This window comes from Pelophylax lessonae (assembly GCF_965119305.1).
Source record: "Pelophylax lessonae genome assembly, chromosome: 7".
Classification (NCBI taxonomy): domain Eukaryota; kingdom Metazoa; phylum Chordata; class Amphibia; order Anura; family Ranidae; genus Pelophylax; species Pelophylax lessonae.
The window spans coordinates 79715658-79729214 of record NC_138774.1 but is presented as its reverse complement, the minus strand read 5'-3'; the positions used below and the strand labels follow the sequence as shown (position 1 = coordinate 79729214).

The following is a 13557-nucleotide window of genomic DNA, read 5'->3' as shown; positions in this document are numbered from 1 at the left end:
TAGAACCCCTCTCCATTGAAATTGGGGGGCTGTTGGCCAGGTGGGCTGTGACCTCGCGAGGCGTTTACCTCGTAGGCCAGCCGGGCTATGTCACAGCCGACCTAGCGTGCAGTTGAAGTCTGCGTGCGCTCGCTGGCCAGACTGGGATGACCACTGGATCTAGATTATCCAGCCCATAGCCCAGTCACAGGAAAAATCCAGGAGAACAAAATTTCTATCTATAAAAGAAAAAAATCTGCAAAGACCAAAGGTCCCAGCAAGGAACTAGGTCCTTACTCCTGACTAGGCAGAAAAAAAAAAGAAAGAGAGGGAGTATATCCCCTAGGACTGCCCATAGGCATAGCCAGACTTTCTGCCTAGTGTCCTACTCCTGTAGGGGGCAGTATAACCCAATAGTTAAGAATATCAGGAGCTGTGTCCGTCAATGAACGAAAGAGAAATATAATCTGTTTCACCACTTGTTGCTATGTTTTTCAGCTTTTTCATCAGCTTTTATCATTAACTATTTATTACTTTTTCTCACTTTTTGTAAGGGGTTAAAGGTTAGGGATTATTTTTTATTTATTTTGTTAGGTTAGGGGTTAATATTAGCATTAGGGTTTAGGATTAGGGTGGGTGGTTAATATTAGAATTGGGGTGCTCCACAGCGCCTTGGTAGTTCATTGACAACTACAAGCCGCCAGCCGCCGGACCTTATAGTTCTCCATTCACAGGAAACTGTGAATGAAGGACACGGCCGGAGCCCTGCTCGGCCATTTCTTTTTTTTTTTTTAATTGTGACAGCTAGCTGTCAGATCAGGGATTTAGGAGGTGTGGGGGCTGGTCCGTTCGCAACATGTTACACCCTGAATATGGGTGTAACAATTAACATAAAACATGTAACATGAATAACGTGAAAGGTGGATTATCCTTTAAGGGTGGGTTGGGGTTAGGGTTTTTTTTTTTATTTATTTTATTATTTAATTTATGCATTATAAATTATTTTCATTTAGTTATTGCATTTGAGCAGAAAGACGCTCAAAGAACGCACAACAAAACTAACTAAAACACTCAAATCAAGCGTTTCCATGCATTTCTATGTAACAAACAAAACGCTTCAAAAATGCACCAATCTGCCCAATTGGAGCTACAAAAAAGCTCCAGAAATTTCAGGCATCTCCATAGAGAATAAGTGTTTTTTCTTTTCCAGAGTTTTGGAGTGTCGAGCTTCAAGCCATAAAACGCTGAGGTGTAAATGGGGCCCTAAAGTAAACCTGACCTGGCCTACAAAGTATAGCAGGGCTCGAAGTACATACAAGGTCAAAATGCTTTTTTCAGGGAAGAATACACCGGTCTTGTTTTTTGTCCATCATGCCCTATTAGGGAGAGGATAGGAAAGCTCTTAAATATGAAGGAAAATGCTTTTTTAGACAGTTGTCCCCAATAGAAGATTCCCCCCTACATCTGGCACCAACTCAAAATGTTAGATTTTTCCTTAATTTAAATTTAAAATGCACAGAGGGCATTAAAACACTGTGTTAGGGCCCATTCACACCAGAAACTGCACATAACTGCGTGTTTTTGAATGCATGTTTACATCCATTTAAGCTGCGCTTGACGCGGGCTTGGCATGCTTTTTGTATTGTGTTTTTGCAGTGCATTTTTCAATATGTTCACACACAAATACACATACATACACACACACACAGTATCTCACAAAAATGAGTACACCCCTCACATTTTTGTAAATATTTTATTATATTTTTGTGACAACACAAGAAATGACACTTTGCTACAATGTAAAGTAGTGAGTGTACAGCTTGTATAACAGTGTATGTTTGCTGTCCCCTCAAAATAACTCAACACACGGCCATTAAAGAGGAAGTAAACCCTCCTCTGCAAGTTGTACCTATAGGTAAGCCTATGATAAGGCTTACCTATTAGGTACTGTAAATATCTCCTAAACATGTACCGTTTAGGAGATATTTACCTTACATGCAGCCAGTGACGTCACTGGCGCATGCGCTCGTGCCGTTCCTTCAGAGCTCCGTGCCGTGACCGTGTGCGCGGGAGTGACGTCTGATTGGCCGGATGCCGCGATCCCGGAAGTCATAGAGGTAAGCGGGCGGCACGGCGGGGGCTTGTTCTAAGGTAAGTATTTCATAATGAGCTAGTATGCTCATTATGTCTCTTTCAGGGACCCAATTAGCCATTTTCCCTTCCCGGTGTCATGTGACTCAATAGGGTTACAAGGTCTCAGGTGTGAATGGGGAGAAGGTGTGTTAAATTTGGTGTTATCGCTCTCACTCTCTCATACTGGTCACTGGAAGGTCAACATGGCCCCTCATGGCAAAGAACTCTGAGGAGCTGAAGAAAAAAAAAAAAAAAAAAAAAAAAAAGAATATAGTTGCTCTACATAAAGATGGCCTAGGCTATAGGAAGATTGCCAAGACCATACAGCCGTTTAACAGGACAGGTTCCACTCAGAATAGGCCTCACCATGGTCGACCAAAGAAGTTGAGTGCATGTGCTCAGCATCATATTCAGAGGTTGTCTTTGGAAAATAGACACATGAGTGCTGCCAGCATTGCTGCAGAGGTTGAAGGGGGGGGGGGGGGGTCAGCCTGTCAGTGCTCAGACCATACGCCGCACATTGCATCAAATTGGTCTGCATGGCTGTCGTCCCTTATTTGGTTCAGATGGTGTCAAGCGTGTGTGGCAGCAACCAGGTGAGGAGTACAAGGACAAGTGAATCTTGCCTACAGTCAAGCATGGTGGCGGGATTGTCATGGTCTGGGGCTGCATGAGTGCTGCTGACACTGGGGAGCTACAGTTCATTGAAGGAACCATGAATGCCAACATGTACTGTGACATACTGAAGCAGAGCATGATCCCCTCCCTTTGGAGACTGGGCCGCAGGGCAATATTCCAACATAACGACCCCAAACATACCTCCAAGACTACCACTGCCTTGCTAAAGAAGCTGAGGGTAAAGGTGATGTACTGGCCAAGCATGTCTGCAGACCTAAAGCCTAATGAGCATATGTGGGGCATCCTCAAACAGAAGGTGTTGGAGCACAAGGTCTCTAACATCCACCAGCTCCGTGATGTCGTCATTGAGGAGTGGAAGAGGACTCCAGTGGCAACCTGTGAAGCTCTGGTGAACTCCATGCCCAAGAGGGTTAAGGCAGTGCTGGAAAATAATGGTGGCCACACAAATTATTGACACTTTGGGCCCAATTTGGACATCTCCACTTAGGGGTGTACTCACTTTTGTTGCCAGCGGTTTATACATTAATGGCTGTGTGTTGAGTTATTTTGAGGAGACAGCACATTTACACTGTTATACAAGCTGTACACTCACTACTTTACATTGCAGCAAAGTGTCATTTCTTCAGTGTTGTCACATGAAAAGATAGAATAAAATATTTACAAAAATGTTAGGGGTGTACTAACTTTTGTGAGATACACACACATACATATACACTTTTTTGGGGTCACTTAGAAATGTCCTTATTTTTGAAAGAAAAGCACTGGTTTTTTTTTTATTAAGATAACATTAAATTAATCAGAAATACAGTCTAGACATTGTTAATGTGGTAAATGACTATTCTAGCTGGAAATGGCTGATTTTTAATGGAATATCTACATAGGTATACAAAGGCCCATTTCCAGCAACCATCACTCCAGTGTTCTAATGGTACATTGTATTAGCCAATCGTGTTAAAAGGGTAATTGATGGTTACAATTGCAATTATTTTAGCACAGCTGAAAACTGTTGTGCTGATTAGAGAAGCTATAAAACTGTCCTTCCTTTGAGCTAGTTAAGCATCTGAAGCATCAGCATTTGTAGGTCCTGCCACTCGCAAGGGTCTCCTGTCCCACCGGGAGACTTGGGCAACCAGCCTGCACGGCCGCCGAAGACCCGATCAAAGCCGCATTCGGCTCTGATCGGGTCTCCATGCAAAAACCCAGAAGTGATGTCATGACATCACTTCCGGGTACTGGCACCAGATTAAAAAAAATGAGAGCATTCAAAACAGTCAAACTTGGTCTTTTTGAATGCTTTTAAAGTGCAGAGGAGGGGTTTAGGGTCTTTTAGACCCCCAGATCCCTCCACAAGAGTACCTGTCAAAGAAAAAAAATACATTTTTTTTTTTTTTTCAAATGTACGAATATGACCGATACAGATATGCATTGACCAAAATATCGGTATCGGCAACGAAAAACCAATATCGGTTGATCACTAATATTATATATATCAGGCCTCGACAAACCCCGGGCGCCAGGTCGCATTTGCGACTAGAATTAGCGACCTGGCGCCTGGGGGGCCCTGCAGGAGCTGTCCTGTCCCTTTTGCGCCCCCACCTTCTTTCCCGAGTGCACGGACTTCCACGCCATCCATAAATTGAGGCCCCGGCTTTTCGGCCTTCTTCTGTTAGATGAGAGGCTAGGGGAACTGGCGCCCTCTTGTGGTGGCCGGGAGTAATGCATGCTCTCAATGCCTTCCTTCTTATCTGCTCTTTGGAAGGAGATGGGAAGTTTTTGCAGGCTTCATCTCTCTCTCCAGTTACCTTTGCTTAAAGGTAAGTGGACAGGGAGTGTTTTTATTATTATTAATTTATTTTTTAAATTAAAAAAAAATAAATAATAATACATTTTTTCTTTTTTTTTTTAATTATTAAAAAAAAAAAAAACCTTTTTTTTTTTTTTTTTTTCAATTCTTATAAAAAAAAAATATATGATATAGATATATATCATTTTTTTTTAATAAGAATTGAAAAAAAAAAAGAATGTTTATAATATATATATATATAAATAAATAAATATAAACATTCTTTTTTTTTTTTTCAATTCTTATTAAAAAAAAAAAATGTTATATAATATATATATATATATTTTTTTTTTTTCCTCATCGCCGTGCCACAGCCGAAGGCCCCTTTCACACGGGCTGTCTGATCGGGTCCGCCTGACAGTTTTTCAGACAGACCTGATCGGACCCCTCATTCTCCTCTATGGAGCGGTAATCTGAGGATCGGATCAGATGGCATCGGATGGAAAAAGAGAGATAGTCTGTTTCCATCCAATTGCGCTATAGAGGAGAGTGGGGTTCTAGTCGTATTTATGTGTAAATTTAGTATCCGTTTTATTAAATAAAGCTTGGTTGTTAGTTTAAAAAAAAAAAAAACTGGCTCCTAACTTTTTTAGCTGGCTCCTAGATTTCAGGCAAATTTGTCAAGCCCTGATATATATATATATATATATATATACATACATACACATACATACATATACATACATATACATACATACATACACTTACACACACACACACTTTGACTACAATGTAAAAAGCTTTCCAATGCAGTTCTAAACAAATACACCAGGTGTCACTGTCGTCTTAGGTAGCATTCAAAACATCAATGTAGTTCTAACATCCTTTTACAAAATTCATCATTTATATCCATGCTTCAAATCCACCGGTTGTATCCCTGATCAAAAGGTTAAAAAAAGAAAAATAAATATAAATACTACACAAAGTTCTGGGTCTGAGTCTGAGTCTGAGTCTGAGACACCAATGAAGCCAGTCCTTCCTCTGTGCCCTGTGGACTCAAGTTAGCACAAGTACATAGTGAAGTTGAATATTATCCCCTCCCTCCATTCCAAAAAGTGCCCAAATTGTAATTCTGCTGGTATCTGTTGTATCTATACTGAAACCTTTGCATCAAAAAAATAAATAAATAAATAAATCAGGTGCACATAACCTGATATTAAGCAAGATTTACCTTTATTATCTTGACAAGGAAGCTAATTAAATATTTGTATAAACGGGCCCTGAACTACATTAAGGCCTGGTTCACACTGGTGTGATTTCAGTCGCACAGGATAGCATGACAAATGAACTCACATTGTGTTCAATGCAACTCAACATGGTGCGATTTTGGAAAAGCACCCCCTGTACTACTTTGGTGCGTTTCCCGCACGATTGTGGCCCCAAAGAAAATGCAAACCAAATCCAAAACGCAACCAAGTCGCATTACATAATCGCACTGGAAGTGGTAAAATGTCTACCGACTTACCTCATTAAACAGAAGCTCCCTCCTCTGCTGCTTGCGCAGATCCATCTTCTTGACAGCAACAAGTTTCCCAGAACTCCTGATAGTTGCAATACAAACAATCCCTGTGGAGCCCTCCCCAATTTTGATAAAGTTATCCAGATAGGACCTGGGATCTCCAGGGTCCACCACCATCTGCAGTGCTGCTCTGAACTGCTCATGTGACACCCGCTGAGGCTCTCTCTGTGGCGATCGAGGCTGTGCAGGGTGCTGCGGCTGCTGTGGTGGGCGAGAAAGTTGTGGGTCAGAGCTGTGCTGGGACAGGCTGGCCTGAGATGGTTTCTCTGGAGGCTTAGGCTTGGTTTGGCCTGGGTGTGGCCGAGAGGAACCTCTGTTCGCAGGGTTTTTAGGGTCAAGTGGTACAGTGGAACGGGAATCCTGGATCTAGGGAAAAAAAAATAATCAAAATTAATACATTCATCATAGAAAAAAAAAATAGAACATAAACTGCTTTTATAGCAAAAAAAAAAAAAACCTCTAGTCATTAAAGCTGAACTCCAGCCTTCCCTTCAGTCTTGTACAGGCTGCTCTCCTGTACTGAAGTTGCTTACTGTAATTTCACTGCACACTGTGAGCTTGTCACAGTGTGCATTAGAAGCTGCAACAAAACAGATAGAGCCCGCCTCATTTCCTGCCTGGTGCACACCTAGCATCATCTAACCATTTCCTCCTCAGCCTGACTGTCCCTGACCTGCCTCTTTTCTTTCATTGGACTTTAGATCTTAGTCATGGAGTGCTCAGTGCCTAAAAAATGCCCGCTCCTCCAGACCGACACCTATACATCAAAGTATTCAGAATTTTGCATAACTCCTCCCAAGGTTCTGCCCATTGCTTGCATCAGGACTGAGAACTCTGAGAAGAGAATTGAGGCAGGGTGCTCGGATGTTCTCAGGAAGCTTTGTACAGCACCCTGCCAGCCCCTCACACCAGCCATGATCTGCCTGCATTGCAGAGAGAAGCACAGTTACCGATTGAGGATATCGCTGGGTCATCATTAGTTTATGTAATGAAAACTGAATGGTCTTATTAAAACATTTCATAAGCATGTTAAGGGGGGGGGGGGGGGGAGCAAAATATATGCAGATTAAACTTCAGACTTAGAGACCACACATGTAAAGAAGTACAGGCAAAGCTTGTTTGGCTGTACTTCTCCTGTGGCTCACAGGAGTTCAGTTTGTTATGCACTCCTGTGACCTGTTTTAAGCAGACAGTGGGCCGGTAAGTATAAGGCCCCTTTCACACTGGCAGTGCGCCCGACAGACTCTGTTTTGCTCAGCGGGGATCAATCTGCCGATCCCCGCTGAGCAGGCGGATGACAGCTCCGTCTCCATTTACTTTGCAGAGACGGAGCTGTCAGATCCCCGCTCTCTTCTATGGGGAGATCGGATGAAAAAGAACCGCCTGTCCATTTTCATCCGTTCCCATCCTCCAGACGGATGGAAAATAGGGTTTCCATCCATCCGGATTTCACGGACAGGATCGGATAGCAGTGGGTGTCAGCAGTGATGTCTCCGCTGACATCCGCTGCTCCATAGTGCTGCACCGAGCGTCCAATCAGGTCCGCCGTAAAAACTGACAGGTGGACCGGATCGGAAAGCCCGTGTGAAAGGGACCTAACACATTTGTTATTGGTTTTCATTTTCCTTTAGTATCACTTCAGCATTAAGAGGATGTTTATGTAAATTGCAGGTCTTTCACATTATCAACACCAAGAGCTAGCACACTGTGCCCCAGAAAACTACAAAAAAAACATTTGCCGTTTATTTTTGACTTCCAGGAAGAAGCATCAGGGTTACACCAGCGTAAATAAAGACCATGCAAACGTCAAGCACATAATACCACTGAGGGGGTATGAACCCCAAGCAAGGTAAAGCAACAGTGCTAACCACTGAGCCACAATTCTATCAGTGACATCCGATGTTCACAGTTACAGTATTTAGTAATAGTTGGGTAGGAAAAGAGATGAGAAAATTTTACAAGGGCCACAATGACCTTCAGAGACCAAAGATTTTCTGCGAAAGCCTTTTCTCCTCTGGACCCTTCATGGTATAGAGAAGACCTTGCAAAACAAACAGAATAGCGTATGACAGAGGAATAACAAAAATAGAAGACTTCACGCCGCTCATTAACAAGTTTGGTTTGGTCATGCTGACCCCAGCAATATGAACAAGCTCTGCATTCAGGTCTCAAAACAGAGACACGTGCTTGTCAGATGAAGTTTCAATGTGGTTTATATTTGGGACTCGTGTACAAAGCTTGCTGGCAGGTCACATTGCAGGCACGAGCTGCCCTCTTCTGGAAATGTTACATGCTTGGCTGTCATGCTGGTCATATTGCCGCAATTCTGTCTGATTTACTGGCCTTAAACAAGAATGCAGATCTGGCTCTCAAATGTTGTACACCTGTTCTAGGTCAGGGATTCAAAGAGTTAAAAAAAAAAAGCTGGAAAAAGCCAGGAAATAGCATTTTCAGAGGGTAACCAATGGCAGGTCCCAGATTTATTTTGTGCTTTAAAGAAAAAAAACATTTAGACAATTGGTACTTACCTGAAAGTACGTTTTAAAGTGTATTAAACCCTGAGTGGCGGTTCACACTTCCGCGTGTGCGGAGATCGCATGTAATATCGGAGCACACTGCTCCTTCATTACATGCGATCGGATGTGCAGTGTGAATTCAGCCATACACTTTGTATGGCTGAAATTCGCACTGCACCCGCACAAAAGACGCACATGAGGCATTTTTTCAGCCGCATCAGGATCGGATCGCACAGTGGTTCACACTAGTGCGATCTGATCCTGTGCGAACTGTCAGATCGCACTGTGATATGCGATCAAACTGGGGGTGTCGTTAACATTTCATTGACACCCTCAGCGTATCGCATATGGCAGTGTGAACTGCCTCTTGTGCGGATGCGATGCGTGAACAGGCTGCGAATTCGCAGCCTTCCCGCATCGCATAAGTGTGACCCGGCACTTAACCCTTTACTTTCTAAGCACTTTCAGCAGCCGGTTTACTCCCCGAGTATGTAGCCTCTTTATCTTTCAATCCTTGCCTATGTTCCAGTTTAAGCTGGAGCCATGACTGCTGCCCCAGGTATACTGTTTTACGCTGGCTCCCTTAATTTACAGCATCCCAAGGAACCAGCCTTGCATGCAGGCATTTGAGTTGTATTTCCCTACACTTAGTGCATCAATAAAAACACACAGCCCACTAGCCTAGGATTGCAAGGTATTCCCCTGCTACTCCCTCCTCCAAGCTAACAGACTACAATGTCAGCTGTTAACACCTTACTGTAAAGACCAAAGGCTCAGGGAAGCAGCAATGAGAGAGCAGAAGCCAGCAGCATTGAAAGCTCTAAACCAGGGGTCTTCAAACTATGGCCCGCCAGTTGTTCAGGAACTACATTTCCCATTATACCAAGTCATGTCTGTGAATGTCAGAGTTTTACAATGCCTCATGGGATGTGTAGTTCTGCAACAGCTGGAGGGCCGTAGTCTCCCTGCTCTAAACTGTTAGTGCTGTGGTAAGAATTTGAACAAATAATTTACTGAGGAATGTTCATTTTATTGCGCTTAAAGTATTCTAAAGTCTGAATTATTTTTAAAGCGACCCAATATTGGTCCTATCCCCCCCCCCCCCCCCCCCCAATCCTTAAATACTTACCTGACCCCTCCCTGTCACCGCTCCAGTGCCGTCTCAGCTGCTCTCTCTTACTGGCCTCACAGTAGACACTGCTGTCACTCAAATACTTTAAGGAGCTGGGGCATAAATGACTCAAGCAAGGATGCTCAACCTATGGCCCTCCAGCTGTTGCGTAACTACAAATCCTATCATGCCTCTGCCTTTGGGAGTCACACCTCTAACTGTCAGTGGCTTGCAATGCCTCATGGGACTTGTAGTTCTGAAACAGCTGAAGGCCCCCAGGCTGAGCAAGTACGACTGGCAGGAGCTCCCTCATGTGAGGAGAGAGGAACAGACAGCACAGGCAGGGGACTGCCAAAGAGAAGATAAGGGACAGCCCTGCGAAATAACATTGCACCCAGCAGGCAAGTATAACATCTTTTACATTTTAACATAAAAAAAAAAAGATTTAGTATTACTTTTATGTGTGAAGATAAAATTCTGAAGGTTTAATACTACTTTATTGTGAGTGTTGTATTTACATGTTTTGTGGGTTCCATATAATTACAATGGCCCTTCATTCAGAGATTTGTGCATTACCCCATCGCCTCAAGTATCTACAGTATCTGTATATTAGAGAGTGAAGACAGCATCCTTGCTAAATTATGCTGAAATGTAATTAGTAAATAAACAAAGGCGCTTAAGCATCATTTATCTAGCTATTTTTCCGAAAGCCAAACTAAACCCACAATACAGTTTGACCTTCCTTGCCTTCTCATACCGCTCCCCATGCAACTGTGCCATTAACCCCCCTATAATAATTACTTGGTAGAAGGCTCAGGCACGTTTCCAATTTAAGCCACTCGATGCTTTAGGTCCATGCTGCAGGTGAGTGGAATCTGTGGCTGCCGGCTGGTAAAGCCTCTCTCTCTCACTATCAGTACCTTCGTCCTACACAGATACTCTGCCTCTGGCTTTGGCTTACAAGCATTGGGAAAAACAGCACACAGTTTGTGTAAGGAGGGAGCTCAGACTTGCCAATGTGTGTATTTTGAGGGTTTCACTGATAACTTTGCTTAGAAAGCAACAAATGAGTCAGGGCATGTCACAATGTACACTGCTCAAACAAAATTAAAGGAGCACTCTGAAAACACATCAGATCTCAATGGGGAAAATCTCATGCTGGATATCTATACTGATATGGACTGGGTATAATGAAAGGATGTCACATTTAATAGAAATGAAAATGATCACCCTAGAGAGGGGCTGAATTCAAAGACACCCCGAAAATCAAAGATGCAGCAGGCTGGTCCGTTTTGCTGAAATTTCATTGCAGCAACTCAAAATGATAATCAGTAGTTTGTATGGCCCCCACGTGTTTGTATGCATGCTTATGTATGGCCCCCACGTGTTTGTATGCATGCTTATGTATGGCCCACCCACGTGCTTGTATGCATGCTTATGTATGGCCCACCCACGTGCTTGTATGCATGCTTGACAACGTCGGGACATGCTCCTAATGAGACACCAGATGGTGTCCTGGGGTATTTCCTCCCAGATCTGGACCAGGGCATCACTGAGCTCCTGAACAGACTAAGGTGCAACCTGGCGGTGGTTTGGACCAAAACATAATGTCCCAGAGGTGTTCTATTGGATTTAGGTCAGGCAACTGTGGGGGGCCATTCAATGGTATCAACTCCTTTATCCTCCAGGAACTGGCTGCATACTCTCGCCTCATGAGGCCAGGAATTGTCGTGCACCAGGAGGAACCCAGGACCCACTGCACCAGCGTAGGGTCTGACCATGGGTCCAAGGATTTCATCCTGACACCTAATGGCAGCCAGGGTGCCATTGTCTAGCCTGTAGAGTTCTGTGCGTCCCTCCATGGATATGCCTCCCTAGACCATCACTGACCCAACACCAAACCGGTCATGCTGAATGATGTTACAGGCAGCATAACATTCTCCACGGCTTCTCCAGACCTTTTTATGTCTGTCCCATGTGCTTAGGCTGAACTCTGCTCTCATCTGTAAAAAGCACAGGGCACCAGTGGCGGACCTGCCAATTCTGGTGTTAAATGGTAAATGCCAATTGAGCTCCACAGTGACAGGCAGTAAGCACAGGGCCCACTAGAAGAGGATGTTGGGCCCTCAGGCCACCTCATGAAGTCTGTTTCCGATTTTTGGTCAGAGAAAAATCACATCAGTGGCCTGCTGGGGGGCATTTTATAGTGCTTTGGTAGTGCTCACCCTGTTCCTCCTTGCACAAAGGAGCATATACCGATCCTGCTGGTGAAGGACCTTCTACAGCCCTGTCCAGCTCTCTCAGAGTAACCAGCTGTCTCCTGGAACACTCGAGACTGTGCTCAGAGACCCCTCAAAACTTTCCAACAATGGCACGTATTGATGTGCCATCCTGGAGGAATTGGACTGCCTGCGCAACCTCTATAGGGTCCAGGTATTGCCTCATGATACCAGTAGTGACACTGACCCTAGCCAAATGCAAAACTAGTAAAAAAAACAGTCAGAAAAGACGAGTAGGTAAAAGAACTGTCAGTGGCCTCCACCTGTAAAACCATTTTGTTTTGGAGGTGGTCTCATTGCTGCCCATCTAGTGCACCTGTTAATTCCATAAACACCAAAGCAGCTGAAACTGATTAACAACCCCCTCTGTTAAAGTGATGGTAAAGGGTTACTTAAAAAATAAAATAAATACATGTTATACTTACCTGCTCTGTGCAGTTGGTTTTGCACAGAGCAGCCTGGATTATCCTCTTCTCAGGTCCCTCTTTGCTGCTCCTGGCCCCTCCCTCCTATCGAGTGCCCCCACACCAAGCAGCTTGCTATGAGAGCACCCGAGCCGAGCTGCAGCTCCGTGTGTCCATTCAAATACGAAGCTGCTATACAGCCCTGCTCCCTCTCTCTCCTAATTGGCTGCCTTTGATGGACAGCCGTGGGAGCCAATGGTGTCACAGCTGTGTCTCAGCCAATCAGAAGGGAAAGTCCCGGAAGGCTCGTGGATATCGCTGCACAGAGATGGGGCTCAGGTAAGTATTAGGGGGTCTGAGGGGAGGCTGCTGCATACAGAAGGCTTTTAATCTTAATGCATAGGATGCATTAAGATAAAAAAAACTTCTGCCTTTACAACTCCTTTAACTGACCAGATCAATATCCCAGGCGTTTGACTTGATGCTATACTCTGATTAAAAAGTGTTCCTTTACTTTTTTTTTTTTTTGCAAATATTCTTTATTCAATTTTTGGAGCATAACAAAGAAAATAAAGAGAAAAACCAAAAACATATGTTTCTCAACAGGCAGTCATATAACAGTGACATCTCATAAAACAACCGTACAAAGCATAGAATGGTGTAATATAAAGCGACATTACATATATAGGTATCATATATTGAGTACTGTAACCAACAGCGTCTAATAGTGTGCAGCTAAACAACACAATCAGGATAGTGTCCCTGCCCAAAAGTTCCAATGAGCCTCAAAGGATCGCATCTGCATTCTATTTATCGCTAATGCTTTTTCAAAGCTGTTTTTTGAACAGTGTATTTTAGGTCTGATTCTGCTTTATGAATTGCCATACAGCCATTAGATTCACATCTGTAGTAGTAAGAAAGACGCTTAAATTCTGAATCGTGGTTGTGGGAAAACACCACAGTTCTTGTGAAAGTCATTGTGATAAAGAAGCCTTGCAATGTTTACAGTTCCCTATAAAATGGCCTCATATCAGCAAGCAATGTTATCAGTTTAAGCATTGTCTGCAATCAGTCCAAGCAGCCTGATAGGACTGCACTAAGTGAGAGAGGAAATGAAGTATAATCACCTTCAGC

The 13557-nt window shown here is 43.6% G+C and overlaps 1 protein-coding gene across 2 annotated transcripts in view; it reads right to left on the bottom strand.

Annotated features, from left to right (window-relative positions):
• The window catches only part of PAK4 (p21 (RAC1) activated kinase 4), a 158590-nt gene that overhangs the window by 28531 nt on the left and 116502 nt on the right, over window positions 1–13557 (bottom strand). For both annotated transcript variants that reach the window (XM_082264606.1, XM_082264605.1), the window contains exon 4: window positions 6060–6479. In XM_082264606.1, coding sequence (XP_082120732.1) covers window positions 6060–6479 — 420 coding nt within the window. The remainder of the gene's footprint in view (window positions 1–6059; window positions 6480–13557) is intronic.